This window comes from Nannobrachium achirus (genome assembly GCF_963921795.1).
Source record: "Nannobrachium achirus genome assembly, chromosome: 6".
In the NCBI taxonomy this organism is placed as follows: Eukaryota; Metazoa; Chordata; class Actinopteri; order Myctophiformes; family Myctophidae; genus Nannobrachium; species Nannobrachium achirus.
In genome coordinates, this window is record NC_137815.1 from 49,816,627 (window position 1) to 49,843,012 (window position 26,386).

A 26,386-nucleotide genomic window follows, 5' to 3' on the forward strand; every position below is an offset into this window, starting at 1 on the left:
AAGAAAGATGTCTTAGGATGTTTTATCATTCACGTGCTTCACTGTTTAAATCTTGGGAATTAAACGATAACACAAATGAGGCAGAAGCATAAGACAACACTCCATTTCATTTCAGATAATACATATCCATGCCATTTATGTATCAGAAAAACAAAGAATATTCTCGTCGTCAACCCGAACAACAGTTTGGGTTGTATACAAGGGACAATGTACAAAAAGAAATGTTCAAGTACTATGTACTATGAAAGCTTCAATCATGACACCCCCCCCCCCCTCCCCCTCCCTCCCCATAGCCAGCAGCATAAGTTTTCTTTTTGAGAGATGGAAATGCATACACAAGTTGATACTTGGATGAAATCACTCACTTTGATCAAGGACATTTGGATATACAGGCTGCTGCCAAAGTAAAGAAAGCCATATTGTTCATAGGAATACACACTACACCTTTAAAGCTGCATTGTGCAAAACTGTAATAGTCTGCAATATGAATATACTGTAGGTTTCATTGAGACTCAACACTACCGACCAATACAGTATGTGTACAGTACATGCGGCCGTCCATGTTGTTTTTGCCTCCTTTGCATGTTGCCAAATCATGCCAGATAGAATAAGCTCCTCATAGGGACCATTACATACTCTACCCAAGCAATGCACACAAAGGGCTACACAATGTGTTGTTGCATAGCAAAATGTGCAGTCCAACATTTCCCCACATCTGCTACCATATCATGCATTTTTGGGGAGCTACATTTGGCTATTTGGGCTTTTTTGTTTACTATTGTATTCACACTGCATAATGCACCGACCTGCACAAAGACTTCTTTTAGAAGAGTTTCCAGTTTCCACTAATTAAAAGGGGTGCTACAGGAAAAATACTACTCGACAAGCAACTACCAATGAAGAACAAATAATGTCCTGTGTAAACAAATGCGACAGCCAGAGTGTGGCAGGGATTTCATTTGTCTACAGGCATGATACCTCATCATCACTGCATGCAGGAAGACTGAGAATATAATGAAAGAACCCCTTCCTCTACGGTGGCCATTTTTTAAATATTACAACAGTGTCACATTGCCTTTGCGTCCCCCCCAACTGAATTAGTGATTTATAACCTCAGACGGTGCCCAAGGAAATCAATCAACGCACAGTTAGAGTGAGTTTATACATGCCATACTTTCATTAGTGCATGTGCACCTTGTGGAGAGCATTAAAGGGGGTCAATGACTCCAGGCTCCCCCAGCTCCTGCCAGGTTTGTTGAAATACCTTAGCAATTCCTCATCTCTTTAACCTTACCGTGGTTTAATGGCAGTTAACAACAATCTGTATCTGTGTAAAAGTCAGGGGAAAAGCAGGCTTGTTTTGAAACACAAAGGCTTGTTATATAGAATATATTTATTATATATTATATAATTGCCACTGATTATTGGTAGGAGTCTTATTGCACAATGGAGCTTTACTGCATTCAATAGCCTTTGTGTCTCTCATTTACTGAAGAGCTTACTTTATTTTGGCAGTTACCTATATTTGAAAGAATACTGGATAGACATTCAAGAGGACACATAACAATCACTTTCTCTTTAACAAAAATAGACATGGCTTATCCAGCCTTGAAATTCCTTCTTGGTATATATAAAATTAAGTCTGCCTATTTACAATCAGATAGCATTCTGGAGAGTTAGAAAGGACCTGTTTCATTGCTGCTGGGGATTGTGGGTAGTGCAGTTTTGTTGTCAACCTTTTCAAGGGCAGACAACTAATGGTGAGTGAATAGGGCTCTACTATGTGTTTCGCTCCAACCAAGTCTTATCATAGCCCTAACCACAGTCTGGATACAAGACTCAGATTAGTATATATAATGATTGTGACAAGCTGATGATGATTGAATGTTGACTATGTTAATGCTAGGCTGGAGCAAAAATTACCATTAAATAGACTACCATGCCTCGATCTCTACCTACTGTGGACGGAGCCAACAAAGGGCCGAAGACATTTTGTAATAGTAAGATACTACAGAGTGCATCTTTCCCATTTTAAAATAACCTTTTCCTTAATTTGCTTTATGTGGCTGGTTACTGTCGACTTGCAAGACAAAACTGCTACAGGTGTGCTTATCTGTTATCTCTGATTTCACTTAACTAAGGCTTACAAAACCTGCTGAGTCAGGTCTTGAATTGAGAGATTCTGATCTACAACTTTTGAAGACGCCTCATGGAGCATGAGATACCTGATCTCTTCCCACAGGGGACAAAGCAAGTATTCAAATAGACGTGAGATCACCCTGCTTAAAACGCTGCTCATATGGCATTCTGTTGATCTAGGTCAAATAAGTCAGGAAAATAAATAATAAACCTGATTTTAATGACATCTACATTTTATGGTATTTCTCTCCTCTCTGCTGACAGCTACAGCTGATTTCTCGGTGGGTTTAGTCATTTTAAGTCAGATAGAACAGTTTGCGTGGCAGTGTTTCCTTGGTAGTTGTTGGCATTCTCGGTACCCTGCGCCCACTCTCCCATCCCTCAAGACATAACCAGCTCTGTTCATGGTTGTGCTGAGTATGGTACGTACTCCATTGATGTTTTGCTGTGATTCAAACAGATGACTGGTCCCATACCTGTTGAGATTCATAAGGATGTTATCAGATACATTTTGAGCATGAGAAGGAAGGATTGGTGATGAACATTTAGTATGCAAAGTGAAAATAAACAAGGGACAAAACACACAATAATAGCAATCGATATCGGTGCATCAGATTCATCAGTAAAGAGAATGACCTTACCGCAAGTACAGTACAGGGTTCTCACACATTTTTACCAATTAATTTCCAAAACTTTACCTGAATATTTAACCCAATTTCCAGGACTATATAACAATAATTCAGCTCAATAACAGGTCGCTTACTCTTATGCACAATGCCCAAAGACAGGTAGTGTATGGCAGTGGTTCTCAACCTTTTCAGGCTGTGACCCCGAAATAATCATGTTTTAACTGGGGACCCGGCACCCTGACGAGCACTAATAGTTGAGGAATTTTGTATAAAACGGTTCTATTGTGAAAATAGCCGATCTACATGTAGATCGGCTATTTTCACAATTTCTGCCTCTAATATTTGACAATTTGGCCCATGTTTAATTTGTCATTTCAGAGGTATTAACAAAATCAATAACCAAAGACAACGCATAGCTATTTTTTCCAGGACCTTCCAGGACCCTTGATAAATTCCAAAACCTTTCCAGTACTGGAAAAATATTTGTCTAATTTCAAAATATTTCCAGGAATTTCATGACCTTGGGAACCCTGACAGTAATAAATTCAACACACCTTGTTAACAGGGTTGATGGGTGTGCGTCCAGAGCCAGTGTGGAGTCTCTGGCGCTCTTCAAAGCGCCCAGGGGACCTCTCCCTCCGTACGTCCATCAGTCGGCCAGGGGAGCGGTCCATGCGGGGGTCCGCCATGGCCCTGCCCGGGGAGCGGTCCATGCGAGGGTCCGCTAAGGCCCGACCGGGTGACCCCATGATGTGGCCCTCCAGCATCCTGCCGGGAGACTTCTCTCTCTCCATCGGACGGCTACTAGGGGACTTGTCTCTGCGGAACTCGGTGCGGGCCTCTCTGTAGCGGTGAGGTGTGCCAGGGTCTCCGTGAACCACAGGACTGGCTGCCAGCCTCTTAGAGATGTGCTCGTTGTAGGTGGGAGGCCCACGTTTGTTAGGGCTGTGGGGGAGGAAGTTGTGGCATCAACATGGCCAACATGTTCCATTTGTCAAAAGAAAGTGGATGTGTCTCATGGGTCATGGGGTTTTTGGTACAGCTGCAGCATTTGTCTACTGTTGCGGAGAGGATAGGTTCAGGGACGGGCTAAGGTTCTTTAACCATTTATATATATAGGCTACCTGAGTCTGTTTTGAGTGTCTTTCAAAGCCACCCACTGAGCACTAGTCTAAAATTGGTCTAAAAGTGAAAGTTTTTTAGACATCTACGGTTAGATGTCTATTCAATGTCTAATCTAAGCTTAGACATCTAATAAAACTAATTTTTAGACACATTTTAGACTAGTGCTCAGTGGGCAATCCCAAATTTAGCAAGGAATATCAAAATAAAGCACAAATGTAGCTTGTTTTCTGTTACTGATAAATGTTTGCATGTAACAGAAGAGTCACAAAATAAAAGAAAGTTTATTGTTTATTCAGTTAGGTCCTTCTGACACGCAAAATCAATTCGAATAAAATACATGAATATATCTCAGTATATACATTTTCTTTTTTTATTTCTTTCCTTTTTTTATTTAAAAGTTTCAACTTCGTCACAAATATACAAATATTAAAATGCACTCTTCTCCCTGAAAAGAACAAAATGTCAGCATTACTCCTCTGTTTTAGAACAGAATTATGGAGCCCAACTGTTGTGAACTCCAGTGCCAGCTAAATCCAAATGCCCTTTGACAACACCAGTGTAGATTGGATTAGGCCATGAAAACACTGCTGCTGCTAGCCCGCTTAAACCACAACTCACCGTGCAAGTAAAACAGAATGGTGCAGTGCAGAACTCAAGGGAGGAATGGCATGCATCACATTACTAAACAGTGCTTTAAAAGGAGTAGTTCACCCAAAATAATCACTTATTTTCTATCAATTACACACCCATGGATGGAGATTGTGTTGTTTTGTTGCATTCCTAAGCCAATACTCTTATGACCTCCGGAGTCTCAAATGCAGGTGAATTGAGTCTCTACCGGGCAAATTATTGGCTTAGGCTAGCCGCAAATTGCAACACTAGATTTTTTAAATATGTTGAATCCAAACAGTTTTTTTGCTATCCGATTGTATTAGATGACGTCAAACTCACCAAAGAAAAAAGTGTTTGTTTCATAAAAACCCACCGTAGACATGTTATGAGCTACTTTTTGTCACTGTTTGGATGCATTGGCTGCCAATGGGAGGTATTGCAACACTAGATTCAACATATAAAAAATAAAAATCTAGTGTTGCAATTTGCAGCTAGGCTTAGGCATGCAAAAAAAAGAAAAAACATCTCCATGAATTCAAGGCTTGATGGTGTGTGTAATTGATAGAAAATAAGTCATGTTATGGGTGAACTACTCCTTTAAATGTAGGGATGGCAAGTGTTGGGGAAGAATAATAAAACTTCACCAGAATAATAGTGTGAAATAACAGGAAGTGAGTATAGTCACACATACAGCACATTTAACCACATAAACCCTACATACGTCATTGACCAAAATCTCTCCTTGTTTCCTTCTACACCAAATCTTCTCTTTTTTACCAATAATTTTTATCTCACGATTTTTGTAACGCATTTTTTTCACACAGTGTCAATTGTCTAATGTAATCCTGGGCGCTACACTCCCTCTGCCAACCTGGGGAGAGCAACGGACTGAACTCATGCCTCCTATGCATGAGGAGTCCACGCCATTTATTTTCACCTGACAGGGATTTTTTCTAGGGCTGACCTTTGATTGTATTTATTAAATCGAAGTTTATAAGCCAAAAAAAAGGGAGAAAAAGCGTAACCGATAACCGTTAAAATTAAGGAAATGTGTTAAAAAATGCGCTATTTTACTCAATTAACTCATTGAGTGCCAGCCTATCACCACTAGAGGGCGCCCAGTGACCAGAGAATAATAGAGATATGCTGGTAATGCATGCCCAAGCCCTGGAGCCAGGACTTTTTTTACAAAGGAAAGGACACTTTCCTTTGTGCATGTACAGGAAGAGGATGAAGTTAGCTTGAAGTTAGCTATTGGCTACCAAGCATTTTAGAAGCCTTATTTTCGTCAACTTAGCCATGATTAAACCTTGCACACCTCATGCATGGGAAAAAAACAGAGAAGAATGAGCTCTAAAAAATCCAATGCAATCCTGGATTGCATTGGAGTGGATTTGTGCAGTTTGTTCACAGCTTTCAAACAAAAAAATCCGATTGGAAATCCGTTCAGGCATTCTTGAGATAATCGCCATTATGTTTTACATGTAATGTAAACAAAAATGGCTGCCCTGTATGTTAGATGGGGTTGTATGGGGGTGGAACATGCAAAATCGCGATTGAAATCATGTTCACCAGATTTGATGGGGTCCCAAAAAAAAAAAAAAAAATTCAAAAAAAAATTTTTCAAAAAAAAAAAAAAAAAATTTTTTTTTTTTTTTTTTTTTTTTTTTTAAAAGCCGAACTTGTTCGGGATCGGCACACTACGATACGCTAATAAAGCCGAACTAGTTCGGGATTGGCACTCAATGAGTTAAAAAAGGGAAAACACACATGTTTTTTCCTCTGTCAGCGTGTGGAGGACAGTTGCATGCATGGATGTTACACCGACATTGGTGCCGGGGGCTGACACAGAAATGTGTGACCGCATCGCATATAGTTGCATGGGTGATGTTACTCAGACATTGGTGTCTGTGACAGCGCGCTGCCTTTTCTTTTTTTTTATTATCGGTGACCATTGGGATGGCTTCATGCTTGCTCTTGTTGTTGTCGGCTTGTTGTTAATGTTAACGTGTGTGAGGAGGAGTTGACGCTGCACTGGAGTGGAGCGAGGTGCAAGGTAAGGCCCGCGCCCCCCCCCCCCCCCCCCCCAAAGGATAAACGGGCAATTATTCGACTTTCTTTTTCAAGTTCGAAGCCCGTGCCATCGAACAAAGCTTTGAATATTTGATTTTTTGGGGTCAGCCCTAGAGTTTTCCCGGCTGGACGTAGCTCGTGAAAAGAACATGTTATTCCAACCAGTTCCTTTCCCCTCCATCAAGCGCCCCGGCTGGCCAGGGTGAGGCATTATAGAGACCAGGATTACTGGTCAACACCAAATCCTTTCATCGAAAATAGCAAGCTAACAATCTGACATTTTCGATGAGAATAAGGATGCTGGGGTCCATGTGGTTAAATAATAGTCTTGTTTAAGCTTACCTGCGTCCAGAGCCGTTCCGCTGTAGGTCTCCCCCGCCATCCTGGCTCTGGGCCAGGTTGCCCTTGCAGCAGATGACTCGAAGCTTGTTCTGGTAAGAGGAGGCCAGATAGATTGCACCTGAGGAAATGGCTGGCCCCAGGTGGCGAGGGTTTGGGATGTCCAGGTGGGCATACGAGTGGGGACTCCAGAGAAAGAAAAACAACAACTGTAGATTAGACACCAAGATCCACTGAAATAACAGAGCCCAGGGGTCATCAATATTTTCGTACAAGGACAAATGTGTCTGTGGCAAAGACTTGGCCTTGTCCGTAGGAAATATTTTTCTTTTTTTTTTTACACACCATTATAATGTTATTGATTTTATTTTGACCATAAAGACCCAATTACTGTATGTCAAGTCTCCAGGTTTTCTTCAGAATATGTATAACAATTATTTACTATGACACATCCACTAGTCCACTAGTTCTAGTGGTTCTTAAACGTTTTATTTGCAAGGAACCCCATAACTCAGAGTGTACAAATGGAACCGGTAGGGTCCATTTGGTTCCATTTATACACTCTCAGACCTATTATTGTCCACTCATTTTGTATGTCCGTGGCAAAATAATTACTGACAAAAATGTTCACCACAAGCCTGCATTGCGATCACCCTTGGTAGAGCCATATTTGGTGATTTTTGGAGAGCTACCCAATTGGCCAAAATGGCAATGCAAAGGTAACCAACTAGAAGCAGTGCTCTTCCGAGCACAGGTCTCCACCAGGCCAGGCGTCCTGGCCTGGGCTATATAGGCCAATGTAAAAAGGGTGGCATGTGTTCTTCGCCAATCTTAGACCTTTCATGGCAGTCGGACGCTGCATGCATGATTTGAGGCATTGTGTTCCAAAAATGTGTTGGAGAAAAGTTGATGGAGTAATTGCAAAGAATGTGTTTTACATTGTTGTCCTCCTGGTGGCACTATAAAAGGCGAATGTGAAAAAAGCAGGGCAAAGGTTTATCCTTAGCCTCTAGGTAGTGCGCATACAAAGTTTTCCACTTATCGGTGGAGTTAAAGGTAAAAATCAAACCCAAGTTTGAAGTGAGCGGTGGTGTGTGTGTGTGTGTGTGTGTGCGTGTGACACACACGGATACACACACGGCCACGCTATGGAGACGGTGTGACCACCGCTCAAAAACACAAATTGCCCTGTTATAGCACCACCATGAGGCTGATTTGAGAAATTTGAAGTGGCATTTCTTCCTCTGCCTAGTGGGAACGTGCACGCCCAATTTCACCAAGATTGCACGCTGTGAGGCATTTTGTTCAAAACGGAGCAATCCTGCAAACTTTGGAAGCCAATTATAGCCAATCAGGATGGAATATGGAAAATCGGACATATCCATGATGATCACATGACTGTAGAGATTAGCTGGTAACAAACTGGAGGACACATGGACGGACGCACGCACGGACAGACAGACAGGCTGGTGGAGACAATAAAAATGTCTTGTTATCTGTACATGTCATACCCAAGAGCAGCATGTCCATGGATCTCGATCACATCCAGTGAGTTGAAGTAAGTCACAAACAGGTATGGTTCCCTGTAGGCTGAGAAGAACAACAAAAAAGCTCTATTGAACGTATGCTGGCACACACCATGCATTAAAGTGCAACTTTGCCTATTTTTAACCTGAATCCTAACGTTCTATTGTGAGGAGGATTATGACGGTTTGGCACTGACCAAAAGACAGAGGCAGTCGACTCCACTTGATATCCTCACTTCTACTCCTGCGGCCGTACGCGTCCACAAACACACCAAACTCTGTACAAATAACAATGGCATCAATTAGGTTACAGTTTAAAGGTTGTTGCACACTGCTGCGTTTTTTCGTCCGAATATAGTAGCGAATTTAGGAGCATGTAAAAGAAATCAACCTCACGTTATGTCAATCACGTTTGCACACTGCCGCCAGTTTCGTAATTATTTTCGAACCACGGGTCCCCTTGCTCTCTCTATCTCCCGCTCCTTGCCTTGAAAAACGCATTTCGCAATGAAAGAACGCAACCGTGTGCAACCAGCTTAATAGCCAATGTCATCAGTGTGACACAACACTATCATGGATATATACAGGAAAATAATGTCCCATTAATACCACATTAGAAGTTAATTGGATTTTTTATGTCCAATCCCACTCCCGCTCTGTGCCAAAATTAGCAAATTTCGGCACGTGAAACATGTGTGATCGAGTATAAATCAGGCTTAATACAGAAAAAGTACAACAGCAGTCTGGATTAAACAAATACAGTGACAAATCCTTCATATCTACTTGCACACTCAGACATGCTTGCTTCCCTGTGTACTTAACATACACATTAAATCATATATCTATATGAGTTAAAGAGAAGGATCTCCTTAGAAATAAGCTGCAAGACTTATCCAAGTTTCCTTTTATTTGACCTTGGACCTGTGAACTGTACTGTAATGAAACTGTACCTTTCTTTCACTATGCAAACTTCTAATAAATACTTCAATCAATCAGTCGTCACTGTCGGGCAGAAACCTTGTATCTCCAAGTTTCAAATTTGTACGTTTTTTCCGTAAAGTAAAAGCCCTGCTTCATCATAAAAGACTGTCGCACAAAACAAGTGAAAATAGCAGATCTACAAGCACATAACACTTCGCGGTGCAAAGCGTTGTGTGCTTGTAGATCGGCTATTTTCACTAGTTTAAATCATTTTTAAAATGACATACAAAACGAACAGTTTTGACCATACAAGGTTTCTGCCCGACAACAACGATGATATACACACCGTGGAAACAGAGCAGGTACTCGTCCTTCTGCGGCGCCGTGGTCACCTGGATGATGGAGATGGGGAAGCTGTGCGAGGAGGCAGCGAACACAGCCGAAGCTAGCGTCACGTCATTCTTATCCAGGAACTCTGAAGAGAGGAATGGACAGGACCTCCGTCAGTTGGTATGGTATGGTTTATTTCTTAATCCCGTGAGGGGAAACATTTTTTGCCACCAGAGCGAGTACAAATACACAAACAAGAAACGGTAACATACAGTACGAATTACATAACAGTAAAAAAAAAGAAAGGAGAAAAAAAAAGAGCTAGCGGTGTTCATTAAAGAATTTAACAGCAGAAGGAACAAAGGACACCTCAGTCGCTCAGTAGAGCAACAAGGCATCAATAACCTGTTACTAAACGAGCTATGCAGAGCATCAAATACATTGTACAGAAGATGGCCTTCGAAGGAAAGAACAGTGTTCAATTTGGTCCTTATTTGCTTGGCTATAGTGATCTCCAAAGAATCAGGGGGAAGGCCAATCACAGATCAATATCAATATTATCAATATTAGAAAATTCCGACCAGGGTTCCCACTATACAGTATGTGCTATATCAAGTCGTCATTACTACATATACAATAATAATTTTAATTTAAACCATTGGATGTTTTGTTAAGATAAACGATTTTGTCTTATTCTACTATATTCTATGAAATGTATAACCTCCAACAGAACGTACCATTGTTGAGGACGGCAAATGTCCAGTTAGTTTGACATGGTAAAGTAATTTTCATTGCGACAATATTATTTTTGAAATTGACAAACTTTGTCCAGAGAGGATCAGTGTGTGCTATACTATCCAGTATACAGTATACTGTAGCAATACAGTATATAGTTAATCTTGACCTACCCTCAAGTATATACTGCTTCATCTCAATCTCATAGAATTTATTAGTGCCGATGATGATGCTGTAGCCTGTGAAGTGGATGCAGCTGCATGGTTCTGATGTCTCCATCTCCTGCAAAAATAAACACAAGATTACAGATTAAATCATTTACTGGGAGGCAGGCTTTCAGATGCAGACCATGTTAAGCATATGGGAGAAATGAAATGTCCCAACAACACAGTTGCTTTCCGCCCACCCTCATCACATATCTGTTTATTTCACTCAAGTCTGTGCATCATTTGAAAATCTGCACTTGGAGTGGAAGAACTGCCAATCTCTGGGCTCATGATGTCACCCAGGTATCCTTCCTTCCCATGTAGTGTTGGCATTATCCATAGAGCTGCGAAGTTTGACGTCATTTACACATCCTACCTCGATGTGTAAATGACGTTCCCCCCCATTCTGAATTCCCATAGACTTTTTTCATATTGCGTCATATAAGAACTGTGTTCCAAACAAACAAATGATCTCAGCGGTTTGACTCATATGGATATGAAGAATCAACTGATGGTGCTAATGCTAATGTTACTGTCGCCGAATTAGTAGAATTTTCCCCAGAAACAGACTGTATCAAATATTAGTGACTGACTATCATAAACCATACAGAGCCACCTCCCCGACAATATTGCGGAGACCGTTTGCTTATTTTTGGGCCACAATGCTTATGAGACGATTTTAAGATGACTCAATGTTATTCTCCATAGTGAAATTACTTCCACGAACCAGGGGATGAGCGAGTGAAGTCATGACTTTGTTACTCTATAGGGTCAACATAACTCACTTGTCTGATGCAGAACTTGTTGAGGCTTTCATTGTGGCGGAGAATGGTGATCTTGTTTGGCATGGCGGCACAGATGCATAATCCGTTATCAATCTGCATGGGGAGAACAATGCTGTCAGATAGCGATACACATGTCGTCGCCGTCGGGCAGAAACCTTGTATATCTGTTCTTTTAAATGTTTATGTATTTACATCAATTAATGTGTCATACAAGTGTCTCACAAAAGTAGTGAAAATATCAGCTCTATAGGCTTGCACTGCGACACGTTGTGAGCTTATAAATCGTTTATTTTCACAATTTAATTACAAAAAGATCGGTTTTACATACAAGGTTTCCACCAGATAACAATGATTATTTGCTACTGTATACTAACGTCGGAAATATAAACAGTATGCTGATGTGTTGAACTTGGTGGCTTATTACGTTTAGCATGGACAGATTCTGCACTGTGTGTGTAATGTACCTTGCCAGAGGAAAAGAGGTGGCATCCCTTGACGTTCTCAAAGACAAAGGCGTTGAGGTCAGGCTGGGCCGGGAGGTGAGACTGAGACAGAGACTGTTTCACCCTCTTTATGTCCACCAGACAGAGGCTCCTCTCCTCTCCTACAGCACAGAGTACCATCACATCAGTCACACGCACCATCCATGTTTTAGCTGTGCTTCAAGGAGCTGATTAAAGCCATTAAGACCGGGCACGCATTATTACTTTAACTATTATTTTATGCATTGACTGTTAAAAAATAGCAGATATGCAAGCTCACAGCGCGGCACCGAGTGCCACGCTGCAAGCTTGTAGATCTGCCATTTTTGAAAAATAGCGAAAATCTGTTTAAGTCTTTGAATATTTATGACCGGATTCTATAAATGTCTTCTAAATCCTTCTTCTAAATCAGTGGTTCTCAAACTTTTTCTTGTCAAGGACCCCCAAAAGTATTTGGCCGCAGACCCCCCATCTCAAAATATGTTGTTCCAGGGACTCTCCAGAAGCAAAATTTGAGTTACAAATGTTTGCTTTAAAATAATATACACTATATTCAAAGATTTGTACTTTCTGTACTGAAGGAACGCTGAAAATGAACGCTGCAGGGGTGCTAGTGCTCGAGGATATATGGGGAACGCAACAACACATCATCAGATTTATTAACATTAAAATACACAAGCAAACAGATTTCCTGTATATTTCCAATGCGTTCGTCATTTTGCTGTGAGTCGCCTTCCGACGCTCGCAACTATAGAGTATTTCATAGTTTTTCGAGAATTTGTAAAAAAGATTTCTTTTTTTTTTTACATGGAATGGTTATTGTGGACAAGATTACATAAAAAATAACTTGTTTAGTTGAAAAGGTTATACAGCATGACTTGTAAAAAGTGTATTTAATTCCAACATTAATTCATCGTAATTATAACGGCACTATATAACGTAATTATAACGGTTGTTCTTTCTCAATTCTTTCTAGATAACAAACACGATGTTGGTCCTTTGCTATTCTGGAACCTTTGCTATTCACTAAAAAAACATTTTCCTACAGTCTAATTTCCTTGCGAATTCTGTTTTTTCCATGTTATGGGAAAATAGACCAGATGCCGGTGTTCATTCATTTGTAATCAGTTAAAGAACTTCATGATTTTCCCCTTCACGTGATCACTTGACATTCTGTTTAAGTTCTAAGTACATGTTTCCATTGAACTAGGGATGTTCCAGTAAAGCACTTGTGTATTGGTGTGTAATGGGTTTGTAATACTGACCAGTGATCATCAGCAGCTTTTCAAGATCTTTAAGGATCTGGATCTGGAAAACGGAGGTCAGGCCCGGGATGTGGGTCAGAGAATTCTTTATGACGTTGAGAGCATAGAGACCTTCTTCAGAACCAACCAGCACAATCTAGGAGAGATGAGAGTGACAGATTACATGGATGGGAAATATGTCAAGAGTCGTCCTTAAAGTTGGACAGGCTGGTAGTCGGAAGATCAAATAAAAGTTGGCTCAAGAAAGTTCAGTCAGTAGTGGCGTTTCCATAAAGCCTCTTAATGCGCATTTACGGCTTATTCGCAAAATCTTTTTATGGAAACACTTCAAAATGCGAATAAACTTTCATTATCTGCAAAAAAATGTATCCGCTTTGAGGAGGTGGATTTTGAGGCTTTATCGAATAAACTAAATGCGCATTTGTGAATGGAAACGGGTCAGACAATAAATGCGAATAAATTATGAAGTTCTGGGTCCATATCGTCCTCCAACTTAACACTTTCCCCTGCCGCTTAACGTCCATTGTATAGCGTTAGCCCACAAAACAAACCAGTTGTTTGTTACACACGGAGTGACACGGACCGTGTGTAAATTCCTCCCGTTTTCACCTCCCGGAGTCAAGCCATCCGTGGCTAACCCTTCCTCATCACACAGTGTTGTGTGCCAAAAGTGGCCGATCTACAAGCTCACAGCAGCTCGCATCCGCATCTCCGCGCCGTGAGCTTGCAGATCGGCCACCTTCCAGAGGACGCTGAAACTTGCAGGATGAGCAATGTGCAGCGACGCGACAGCGGTTTTCCCGGTGAACCTGAGCGCAGCGGTGGGGACGCGGGAGTGTGGGGAACACACACCACTGACTATTGCCGATGGAGAGGTTAAATAGCTTCATGTATTGAGAGGAACTCTTGCCAATTTCGTAAGAGACTCGTCGCCAATTGTAAGATATTTAAAAGTTATTTGAGGCCATGATGATTGATAACCCCTTCTTCCCACTAGACAGCAACCGAGTCACAGCAGTCAGACGTGCAGTGCTCAGGTTCAGTCTGAAAAAATCAGCCCGATCAACTCATGCGACTGTCGCTAATTCGAATGACACCCGCAAATGGAAACATGCTAAATTCGCTTCGTCTTAATGCGTATTTCTGATAATTCGCTTCCCTAATTCGAATACGTTTATGGAAACATGGCTACTGTGACATAACCATGTCCTCTAAGTTTGATTCCCAGCTGAGCAAGGAAAATTAAAAACTGAAACTCAATTATTCGCTTAAAGGCAGATTAAATCGCTCAGAGGTTCTAAACGTCGGTTTCGATATATTTGGTTAATTGCCCATCTCTTTCTAATTTCCTGTCTAAATATTCCAAGAAGATCTTCGGTTTGAACAACATACTGAACCATGACTGCCAATTCATGACAAGACTTCCAGGGAAGGAACAGCAGCTATAGGCCTGTACCAAAAGTAATGCAATGTCAAAAATCGAACTTTCAAATGAATCTACAATGAACATGGACTATTCATGGCGTTCCTTTCTCAAGGCGCTGATACCTGGTCTGTGAGAGGCAGAGTGCAGTTGATATCCAAACGGTCATCGCCCTCCAGCTTCAGCAGAGAATTGCCCAGCAGCTTCTATCAGGATATGAAGGCAGAGAGAGCAAAGGAGCACCACATGGGACAGGTTAGCCAGCAATCACTTTAGTGCAGAGACAGGTTAGTCATTATGGAACATAACCACAAAGTGGTTATCCAGTGTCTGAGAATTTCAATCCATGTTCGAATTCCCGTGGTTACGCACTTGAACTCTATTGTTGTTGTTGACTAGGGTCACCCAGGTACGTACTTGATCCCGTAATTCCCCCCCCCATAAACCAAATGTCTTGTTGAAAATAGCCCATCTACAAGCTCAGTCACAACGCGTCTTAGGGCAATGCATCGTGAGCTTGTAAAGCTGCTATTTTCGACTAATATTCCCTTATCTTTTGGCAAATGTTCGCCTGCAAATGTTCGCCTATTATGATGTGCCCTGAATAGGGACACTAACATTAGAATTCATGTGGTTAAGTCTTTTGTTCCAGTCGTAACATATTTACATAAACATTTTTGTACTGCAGTACTAGCACTAGATTACACATCTACAACCGGTCACCCAGTTCAGTAAGGAGAACCGGAGACATGACGGCACGTTTCAGAAACAGATGTATACATCTCAGTAAAAACATAATACAATTACCAAGGCTCAGTAAGCGGAGAATGACTGCATTAATGCTGCCAGCAATTAATACACGAAAACACCCAGAACAGAAGTGTGCAAGCTCAGGAAAAGCTTGGTATGCTACAACAGTGTGCACATGTGCCTCTACAGAGAGTGCTTCAATGAAGAGGGCTGAAGCAGAGCATGGCTTTTGGAGAAGCATGCATGACATAATATGAGACACTAGGCCAATACTGCACAGCAGTGTCTCTTCACATCCATGCACTGTGTGTGTGTGTGTGTGTGTGTGTGTGTGTGTGTGTGTGTGTGTGTGTGTGTGTGTGTGTATGTGTGTGTGTGTGTGTGTGTGTGCACGCGTCTGTGCTGTGTGCATGTGCGTGCCTGAAACTGAATGCAGTTGCATATCAAAGGTTGAGCCTGATTTATACTTAGTTGCACACCAGTGTCACGCTCCCAAAAATGGCAGCTATACAAGCTCACAACGTGTTGCGTTGTGAGCTTGCAAAATTACAAAATAGTCATTTGTGCTGCTGCCAAATTGTGTGAAATTCCTCGGCACAATGTGAGTATTGTATTATGGATAAATATATGCCTACTGCATGCTCAGTCAGTCGGTCGACTGAAGCCCAAGCGTTCGTGCAGCCACTTACTGTACCTGAACCAGAGGGGATAGGTTCTTCGGTCTTTTAGCAACACCTGCCTACAATATGATCCACACAACCCCATTGGGTGGACATACACACACAATGTAACCACAGCAAGACAGAACAATGACAGAACACAGGTAGAAGACATGTGTATTGAAAACATGCAGATAAAAAGAAGGAAAGAGAAGAGGGAGGGGGAGAAAAAGAAGTGAAGGTGCTGGCTGACTATTCTTGTAAAGCGGACATTCGCTGCTTTGATTCATTTTGTCTCGTTTACGTTTTCATAACAAACACACTGCATGTTGTACACATGCGCTCACAGACGGAACACACTTGAGGGTTAAGATCGCTATTTTGAGATGGATGTCATTACTAAGCTTGTCAGGTATGAAACAGCCAATAGGGCCGTACATCTTACACTTCAGGCAGCCTAAAGCAAGCTTGAATAAATGACTGACCCGTGCCCCCCAACACACCGTACTCACAGCATCGGAGTCCACTTTAGACCCTCGACTGCCGGCCACCACAGACTCCAGTACAGCCACCCAGCGCTGCTTGTCGGGGAAGCTGGGCGCCATGAAGTAGAGGGACTGGCCCACCCAACAGCTGGTGTGGGGGTGGGACTCTAGCTTCAGCACGTAAGGGATGTCTGCGCACACACACACACAAATACACACACTTATCCTAACAGTCCAGTCTCAGTTCTAAACTGAATTGTCAACATTTGACATTTGTTATTAACAACCAGACAATATACCGTACTTGTCCGACTTTTATTCCATCCATCCATCTGTTCCTTCCTAGATAAACGTTATTTTGCCGCGCTATTCCTCCCACAGTTTTGGTGGCACACATTGGGCCATATAGAGCATCGCAGCGGAAGTGGATTCCTGGGGTCACTTAATATTCCCCATTCATTTTCGCCATAGACTTTTACAAATATATTTATAACAATTATGTTAAGCCTCGAACCAAGCCTTCCAGGATGGAGGTGAATCATGATAATATAACCTTTGATCCTATGTGAAAACATATTTTAATATTACATTATTTGATATACTACAGGTACATTTAATAACTACCCTTTGTTTAGCGATTTTCAAAATGTTATTTTCATAGAAAAAAAGGTTATATGGCCATGATTCACCTCCATCCTGGATGGCTTGGTTCGAGGCTTAACATAATTGTTATAAATATTTTTGTAAAAGTCTATGGCGAAAGTGAATGGGGAATATTAAGTGACCCCAGGAATCCACTTCCGCTGCGATGCTCTATGTCATGGATTTCCATATTGAGGCACAATATGTCCATATATGGGCATTCCCAGATATGGGATAAATACTGATTACATCAGGGATCTCAATATATGGGAATTGATATGCAAGTGTGACTCAGGTCACAGCAACCACACTTATCAATTGCATCTTTCTAGTACTTCGTCTCACACCAGTGTCACACACAGAAAATAGCGGATCTACAGGCTCACAATGCGTTGCAATGTGACACGTTTTGAGCTTGTAGATCCACACATTTTGGTGCGCAATACGTTGCACAACCAAGTGTAGTGGGGATTTACAGCAGAGAGGGGCCTTGTGGGTTCAATTTCAAGCCTGGAGAGGAGGCAGACTCCTAGAAGATGAGTATAGTAGGCTTAGGCAGGATTGATCCAGTACCTGACTTGGCGGTGTTGATGAGCTCAGAGGCTCCCACAGCTCCGTGCACCGTCACCTCACCATCAGGCAGACACAGCTCAAACTCCTCTTCAGTCACACAGTCTGCAGGACAAACACCAGTAAACCAGGGATGCAACTATTTATCATTTTCTTCCCGATTTTCTGTCGATTTCTTTGTTCAGCTTGTTCTTGAATACGAACAAATGGATACCAAATAATTTAACAGATCTCCTGCCGCCATAGCCGTTGTTTTATTTTGAAGAGCTAGGAAGAGCCCTGGAAGCCGCGTGCATGTGCACGTGTGTGTAATCTGACGAATACAGGAAAGAGATCTGTTTGTTTACAAATGGTCGCGAAACAAAATTCGTAACCGGGACCGACCATCGCGCTTGAGTGTCGCCGTGAAAAAAAGGCGGCTTTCACCCTTTTATGTTACAGCATAGAATAGGAGTCAATGGAGCATGGACGCTCCGTTTTGCTTCCGTGCGCATCATGACCAGCGTCTTTCACAAGCACCTGCAGCAAGCGACTGTTTACCTTGGTAACCATGGCAACGCTAACCCGTCTGTGGTCGGGTAAGTCGGCGGAAGTGTTAAATTATCGACTTAAGTCTGATTAACCAACCTTCAAAAAAAAAATTAAATCCATCAGTTCAATTAACTGTTAAAAACCTTAATTATATACCGTATATATGAACAACTTTATATTTTACACAAGGACACATAATCCCCATATTTCTTTAGAAGCTTTAACAATTCTCATACTGTACATGGAATGGTGATTCTCAGATTTTCCTTAAAAATGTTACTCATACAATGCAATTGTAAATACAATATATTTAGTAATAAGCACATACCTTCTCTGGGCTCAGTCTCAAAGACAGAGACTTTGGTTCCATCCAGTACAACATACTTCCTTTCCCAGCCCTGCTGGCCACGCTTGCCATGCCTGTGTGAGTATATGCACATCATTATGAGCAAAGTAGAGTCTGACCGAGCAGATGGAGAGTTCTACAACCACCTATTATATAAACCATGTTTTATTGTTTATTTCTTTTTTCTTTCTTTTTTAAGTGCAACATTTTCTTATCCATTTTCTTTTTTTTTATCAATTTATTTGACAAAAAAAAAGAAAAAAGAAAAAGCTGACAACACACTGTGAACTTGTAGATTGGCTATTCTATAGCTACCATAAAAAAAGTCCAATAATGCCCAATATATATCGGCCAAACTGATGTATCGGTCAAGCTCAACACACCAAAGGTAGAAAGAAGCTTGCACATCTTTCATACAAAAAGTAAAAAAAAATCACACCCGTGTGAACTGAGCGGTGGTCGTGGAGGCTGTGCAACAGCACTACTGGGTGGGTGCAGCGGGGTTAGTGTGCTTTACAATGCTGTAGTTTCTTCACACACTCTAATTTATTTGACCCTAAAACATTCAGTTTGTTAATAATAATAATAATAATAATAATACTTGACCACACATGCTGACCCACCCTTCCCCCCTGTGTGTGTGTGTGTGTGTGTGTGTGTGTGTGTGTGTGTGTGTGTGTGTGTGTGTGTGTGAGAACAACAGCGCCCCTCCCTTAACATGTGTGGTCAGAAAAGGTACTGCAGGCTTGAGGCTACATACACGGACGGCCGGACGGCCGGACGGATACCCACACACACGGCCACGTATAGGAGACGGTGTGACCACCGCTCAAAAAACAGGTGCTGGACAAGTTACCTACCTTGGTTGTTTCATCCATCCCTCCAAGCGAACATGCCCGCTGGCCTCTTTGACCTGCAGGGCTGGGGAGTTGGCCTTGTCCCGACACAAAGCCTCTGTGAAGTGAGTGGCATACTCAGCTGGCAGGCCACACGTGGCCGGGAGGCACGGGGAACATTTGGGGTGGCACAGGGTGTGGCACTCTGTAGACAAAGACACATCGTGGGGAGAAAAAAAACAGTCAACAGAGTTCTATTCATATATTGTTTTCTCTTAGTTAAATTATTATCTTTATTTAATCATTTGTCTTCTATAAATTCACACTTTATTTGTTATACTCTATAATGGGGTCTTTTTAATCTATCTATATACTGTACCTGCAAGCACTTCTAAGTCCAATATATATTAAATATGCATTCACGTTATTCGTAACAAAAAAGAAAAAGGGAATACAACTAAACTTCTGCTTCTGTACCGCTATACTTCACAAACCAGTGCTGGGTGGGTACAGTCTACAGTAGTGGTTCCCAAACATTTTAGCCTGTGACCCAAAAGAGAAATTAGACGTATGCCGGGGACTCAAACTAGTGAAAATAGCATATCTACAAACTCACAAGCGTTCGAGCCACGTTGTGAGCTTGTATCTAGATCGGCAATTTTAACCCTTCTTAAACATTAAGTTTTGTAATTTATGGAATTAAACTTTTATTTATTAATGAAAGAACTTGGAAAAATCATGGAAATCTTAGATTTTTGGGGAACGTTTTTTTGAAAATGTTTTGAAATCTCAGCTTTTTGGGGAATGTTTTTTCAAAATGTTTTGAAATGATAACTAAAAACAAAATGTAGGAAACAGTGGACTACAGACCTAGACAGGTGGCTGCCTGCCGTCCAAAGTGCACAGTGTCTAGGCAGACGGCACACTTGGCAGCCCTCATGTTGAGGCCCACAGTGAAACGGTGAGGGATGTTGTGGTGCATCCTCTCCTTCACGCGACGACCAAACTCTGGAGGTACACAAGGAAGAAGAACGTCTGAGTTATACAGTATTGCACGCCGAAAATAGGCATCTCTACAAGCTTGTAGATCGTCTATTTTCAGGCTGAAGTGAGGAAGGAATGAGAGCCAACGACTGCAAAGAGGGCTGACAGGATCCACATTATTGTCAACGCTTGTTTTCAAGTTGTACAGTATGTATCCATGCTGAAGAATCTCATTACTTATTTATCACAGTGAGTGGGGCTGTGCATGCGTTACATTGTCTATGATACTGTAGATTGGTCCATAGATGCAAGGTAGCCTTGTGATAGTCTCAATCACATCTCAAGTCAGCATGTCTGGGATTTACCAGAGATAAAGTCCAGGGAAGCCTCTGACTGACTGGGCTCTAATGGAAATACATGGTTTGTCTGTTCATATTGTTTCTGACACACATTGTGTGTGTTTGATCCTTAACTTAGTTATAAGATACAGTGATCAATAAGAGGTGAATGAGCGCTATTACCTTAGATTCAGACAATGGTGTCTATCTAATCAGCTGGCTATTGTGACACTAGCTCAAAGAATAGGTTTGTGATTTCACTTGTATGGGATATCTGTGGTCATAATGGGGCATTCTAAATCAAAAGTCCATATTATCATCTACTTACAACCAATAATAATGACAGGCACCAGTCAATCAGTCTGCTAGACGGTAGAGAGAGGTGCTACTCTGAATGTCAAAGATGCCCGACGCAGCTAAACAATCATTTCTAAACATTTGTTTAAAAACTAATTTTATTTATTATTTCTGCAACCCCATTTGGAATTGCAGTAACATAGTACTGCCTTGTTGCAGTGCGCAACGTGTGACACAGCGTGCAGGAGTTTAGATCCCCTTGGTAAGATGCCTGAACGAGTTTCATTCAGTGAACGACCTGCCCCCACTGCCTCTATCACTGTGATTGGTTAAGGAAGCACCCAGCCCCTGTTTCACTGGGAAATACGTCACGATATGGTCATGAAAAGCCATCTCAGCTGGTCTTTAATGACGACCAGAGGAAACAAAAGCAGCAAGACTGATGGCAGACAGCTTACTGCCCCAGACACTTGGCCATGGAGGTATTGAACTGGTGTGCTGACATGTTACTGCCATATAAATCTGAACCGTTAACATGTCAGCAGGACAAGACAGACGGATGAGCCGTGTGCACATGTACGTGTGTGGCAGTGCATGCAGATGAGCATGGTAGGATGCAGCCATACAGTGGAAGTCCTGGAAGACCCATAACTTACTCTCAAAAGTGACCCTCCTCTTTTCTGCGAAGGGCAGTGGAAAGGGAGAGAGAGAAGAAAGAGGTCTAGCAGCAGCTGGGTGAAAGCAGACATACCTAGTAGAGTGAAGGCTAGAAAAGAACCTGAAGTACTAGGATCACTGGGCAAGAATGAATAAACACAGCAGACACAACATAGACCAGTGGTTCTCCAACATTTTCATGTTGAGGCATGTCAACGATTTGCAATGCCATGCGTCACAACTTTTGATCGAGTGGGAAACCCATATTAACTACTGAAAAGGTGAGGTGTTTGAGTGACACAGCAGTACATCACCTACATGTGCATTTGTCTACAGTACTTGCCAGTGTTCCCACGCATGACTGACCTTCTGGAGTGGCGGTCTCTTTGCAGCGTGTGGAGGGGTTGAGAAGGCTGCTGGGGCTGGGTTGATGTTCTGGGGATTTGACGATGGCCGACATCAGTATCTGCTGGCGGGCCATGGCAGGCGTGGACGGGGCAGCATGCTGCTGATGCTCCTGAGCTTTAAAATGTGCTGCTGTACCATTTAGGAAGAAAATAATACCACAATTTAGTTCACGAAAAATAGCTCAATATGGAATGATCTTATTTGTTACTATCGACGTTAAATTTACAAAAAAGCTTGGACAAACATGTTGTTTCTGATAACTCTGATTTCCTCAAATGAATGAAATAAGGCATGCAACAAGATTGCTTGTGCCGTATGAGCTTCAAAGTACTCACACTCCAAAGTGAGGTGCTCTAGGAGCTCTCAAACGGAAATTAGAATGAGTCTACATCGTATCTGTGTAAAGGAGCCTAAATTGATGAACCTCAAACTGTCAATACGAGCCTATCAAAAACAAGGGGTGGAGTTGCATATTCTCATTAGAGGGTATGCGCATGCATAAAGTGGCAAAGTGAGTTAAACGTTGTTTAAAGTCGTTTAATGCAATCAGATAGGACTTTTCTTTTCGGATGTATGGGCTGTCAAGGCCAGAAAGTCGTTTTTTGCCACTCAGTAGGCGTTCCCGCATAACTTCCAGGTATGATGATGATGACACACGCATACGCTCCATTATAGCAGTTAGCCTCCTGGGCTCCACTGAGAAAAGGCATTGGATAATAAAAAAAGGACAATATAGGTAGTCTAGTCATTGTGAACACCCACCCTCTTCTCTGAGGGACCGTAGCTCGATCTTCATCTTCTGAAGGGTCTCCTCCAGTTCAGAGCAACGAGAGCGCTCCTTCTCCAGTGCCAGCTTCATGTCACTGTACTGCACAGGCACGACTGCCTGGAGCGGAGGACCCAGCGCTCCGTTCGTCGTGGTGCCCACGTCCTCCCTACGGCGTCCGAATATACCCCCCTGACCACCCGGACACAGAGGAAGCCACTGAATTAATTAACAACCAGTAAGACTCCCTAATCGGGAGATAAGCGACCGTTACGTCGCAAACACAAACTTTAGGCAGCAGAATAGAATAATATACGGGTCATTCAGAAACACACCACGAGTCAAAATAATAACATGGTTGTGGAAATTGTTATGGTGTATTTTGAATAATTTATGGGAATCTTGTTTACAATTGCCTTTTTCTTCTTGGTGGGCTGGTCCATTTTGGCTTGGAGGAAGTCGATAAGTTTGGTCTGCTGTGAGATGGTGCCTTCCATCTTCACCTTCTCATGGGAGTACACAGCCTGAGAGCAGGAAGAAAACACAACCTCAGAGAAACACTCACTTCTAATTTGAACTCATGAGATTTGAGATCGCCATGGTAACGTCAGGATTTATTTGATCCCATTGATCCTCGTGAGAATGGTGCTGGCAGCACCATTCTAGACAATGTTCTGATTGTGTTGCATCACATGCAGACTAGTGGATTTATGCACTGGCACATGAATGATTAACATAACAAAATCAGTTACAAAAAATATAACACATAACAAAAAAACAGTTGTTACATTGAACATTTTTATTGCGTCATTCAACTACAAAAACACAAAAACCTTCATCAGATTCAACAGAAATGAAAAAATGTTTTTGTCTTATGGAGCCAGTATCCATGCACTGAATATTTGAAGATGGCATGACTGAGAACAATCCTTATTACCCCCCCGGCCTCACTGCGAGCATCGTGTCAGCGCTGGGAACGCTCCCTTTTTAATCAATGAAGGGTGCTCCACTGCCGACGTCAACGTCTGACGCCAAATTCGCCCCGGTTCATTTTTGCCGCCGTCACGACACAACGCAACGATCCTGGTGGAGCCCTAGCCTTATCTTCCACACCCAAAGTCCAATACATGTCTGTTATGGAAATGGTCATGTATTGTCTTCACTCTGATAGTCTAGTGTAGTCTAGACAAGTGTGGTTAGAGCACATGCCAGCAAGGGAATGCGGTTCTGACACCAAATCAAATGGTTTCAGATCTGAGCCAAGCCTCCTGAGGACACGTGCCTGGAGCCTGTCCTGGCTGGACGGGAGTCTCAAGACGTAAAAACCTATGATGACTGTATTCACTGATGAGTTGCAGTAAGCAGAATCGTGTGTGAGTGGCAGAGTCAAAATTCAGCCCAGGAGCAGTCATGTGTGTGACTGTGAACTGTTTTACCTCAACCGCCACAGGATGGCGGTGTATTAATGAAAGTTGATGGACCCTTTTCATAGACATGTCATAGATTGTGATTGTCCACCAATCACAACCTATTTTTAGGCAAAATACACTTCAAAATCCTTATGGGATTACGTACTGAATGTACAACCTGTACATCTAGTCCTGATACTACCTGAATGTTCTCCAGCATAGGGTTGGGGTCTTTAAGGATTTTAACGATTCCTTAACGATTCCTATAGGGGGTTCCAAAAGGATCCTTGGAATGTTATGGTGTTACGTTTGAGAACCACCGGTATCGCAATTGTAAAGCAGAGGACGAGAAGTCCACATACCAGCTCTGATAGTGATAAAAACGGGTTCCAGGAACGGATCCAAAATGAGATGGAACCGATTACTCCAGCTGGTAGTGAAGGTACTGTACTACCTGTATGTTCTCCAGCTGGTACTCCAGGTCTGTCCTCTCCGTCTTCAGCATGTCCGTCTGGTCCAGGGCCTCCTGCAGACCCTGGGTCAGACGGAAGATATGACTCTTCTGGAGGTCCATCTGCTGCTGCAGCTTCCCTTGCTGAAGAACAACCCATCAAACATGGACAGTTTGATTAATGTATTCCAAATACATCTCATTTTACTAAAAGAGGTTGTTAATTAACTAAAAACACAGATGGCCTCTTTGGTTCCCTTTCAAATGTTTGTTTTGGTGTCTCACTATGGGGGACCACTGTGCATTAAGAGGGTTTTGAGGCCATTATGTATGTTAACACTTCTGAAATTAAATGTGTTTTGTGTGTGATTGTATTTCACTTTTTCTACCTCATCCATCAGCCTTTGCTTCAACTCTCTCTCCGTCTCTAGTTTCTGCTGTAGGCTGCGGGCATTCATCTCCAGCATGGCATGTTTCTTTTCCAGATCATTGAGCTGTTCAAAAACATTTTAAATATTTAAAACACCTTCAGTGCAGGGCTTGACATTAACTTTTTGAGGCACATTCACTTGTCCGACAAAAGTCACTTGTCCAGTTAAAAATCGAACCTCTGTTCGAAGTGGAGCTGTGTGTGTGTGTGTGTGTGTGTGTGTGTGTGTGTGTGTGTGTGTGTGTGTGTGCAACAGCGCCCCTCCCTTAACATGTGTGGCCAGAAAAGGTTACTGCAGGCTACATACCCGGAGACAGACAGACAGACAAACAGACAAACAGACAGACAGACAGACCCACACACACGGCCACGTATAGGGAGCTCCACACAGCTCCAAAAATGTCGCAGTCAATTCTTTCTTAAATGCATGCATAGGAGTCAGACATTGAAATAGAATGAATAACAAAAGACCCCTTGCTCCCTCCACTCCATATTATGGGCAGTTGAGAGTCTGCATACAGCACAAAGTCACCAGGAGCGTCACAGAAAAAGTGAAACCAAGAGCCACTTGTCTAACGGACAAGTACATTTTTAATGGAGCTTGTCCGGAAGGGTTTATTACTTGTCCCGGACAACAGGACAAGCCTTAATGTCACGCCCTGCAGTGTATTAAATGGTTTTACTCTCCCATGTAAGGCAACCATTTTTTTTAATGCTAATGGCAATATCAGATACCAGTATTACAAAGTGCTTTGCGGGCTAGAAGAATGGGAGTTAAATTGACCAAATTGAAGATGTGTTACTTACAGTATCAGAGAGGCTTTCGGCCTTGAGTCTCTGCTCCTTCAGGGCCTGCTGCAACGCCATGATCTCAGCCTTGTGCTCTTTGACTGCCAGCTCTACTGCCTGCCGAGACTCGCTGCTGCGCTGGTCCGCACGGAGCCTTCACATAGAACCAGAACAACTCTGTTTTACTGTAATGGCCAAAGATGTTTCTGAGGCTCTGACGTTTTTCCTGTGTTCAAAATTTTGACTTACAGTATGTTCACAGCTCCTATTTGTAGGTGCATTTAGTACATATTTGTGATGTGTTGTGTTGTCACAATTTGAGAGTGGTTCCCTTTCAAAATTAAACCACTTTGCTTTTGTTTTGACAGGAACAAAATGAATAAACCCAACACAAGAGCACTGGATTATTATATTTCATCATTTTACTTCAAGTCTGTGTGCTCTATTC

General features: G+C 42.2%; 1 protein-coding gene across 1 annotated transcript in view; it reads right to left on the reverse strand.

Annotated features, from left to right (window-relative positions):
- Positions 1-2,501: 2,501 nt before the first annotated feature.
- Positions 2,502-26,386, reverse strand: part of cita (citron rho-interacting serine/threonine kinase a) — a 59,752-nt gene continuing 35,867 nt past the window's right edge. Inside the window, exons 27-50 of the mRNA XM_080729158.1 lie at positions 25,957-26,092; positions 25,109-25,213; positions 24,723-24,863; positions 23,276-23,383; positions 22,856-23,051; positions 22,052-22,222; positions 21,685-21,708; positions 20,280-20,417; positions 19,434-19,614; positions 18,556-18,647; positions 17,700-17,801; positions 16,512-16,675; positions 16,035-16,079; positions 14,716-14,796; positions 13,168-13,303; positions 11,885-12,024; positions 11,421-11,513; positions 10,603-10,711; positions 9,711-9,839; positions 8,641-8,721; positions 8,429-8,507; positions 6,921-7,103; positions 3,323-3,713; positions 2,502-2,615 (exon numbers count right to left, since the gene is read on the reverse strand). Coding sequence (XP_080585284.1) covers positions 2,592-2,615; positions 3,323-3,713; positions 6,921-7,103; positions 8,429-8,507; positions 8,641-8,721; positions 9,711-9,839; positions 10,603-10,711; positions 11,421-11,513; positions 11,885-12,024; positions 13,168-13,303; positions 14,716-14,796; positions 16,035-16,079; positions 16,512-16,675; positions 17,700-17,801; positions 18,556-18,647; positions 19,434-19,614; positions 20,280-20,417; positions 21,685-21,708; positions 22,052-22,222; positions 22,856-23,051; positions 23,276-23,383; positions 24,723-24,863; positions 25,109-25,213; positions 25,957-26,092 — 3,049 coding nt within the window. The 3' untranslated portion in view covers positions 2,502-2,591. The remainder of the gene's footprint in view (positions 2,616-3,322; positions 3,714-6,920; positions 7,104-8,428; positions 8,508-8,640; positions 8,722-9,710; positions 9,840-10,602; positions 10,712-11,420; positions 11,514-11,884; positions 12,025-13,167; positions 13,304-14,715; positions 14,797-16,034; positions 16,080-16,511; positions 16,676-17,699; positions 17,802-18,555; positions 18,648-19,433; positions 19,615-20,279; positions 20,418-21,684; positions 21,709-22,051; positions 22,223-22,855; positions 23,052-23,275; positions 23,384-24,722; positions 24,864-25,108; positions 25,214-25,956; positions 26,093-26,386) is intronic.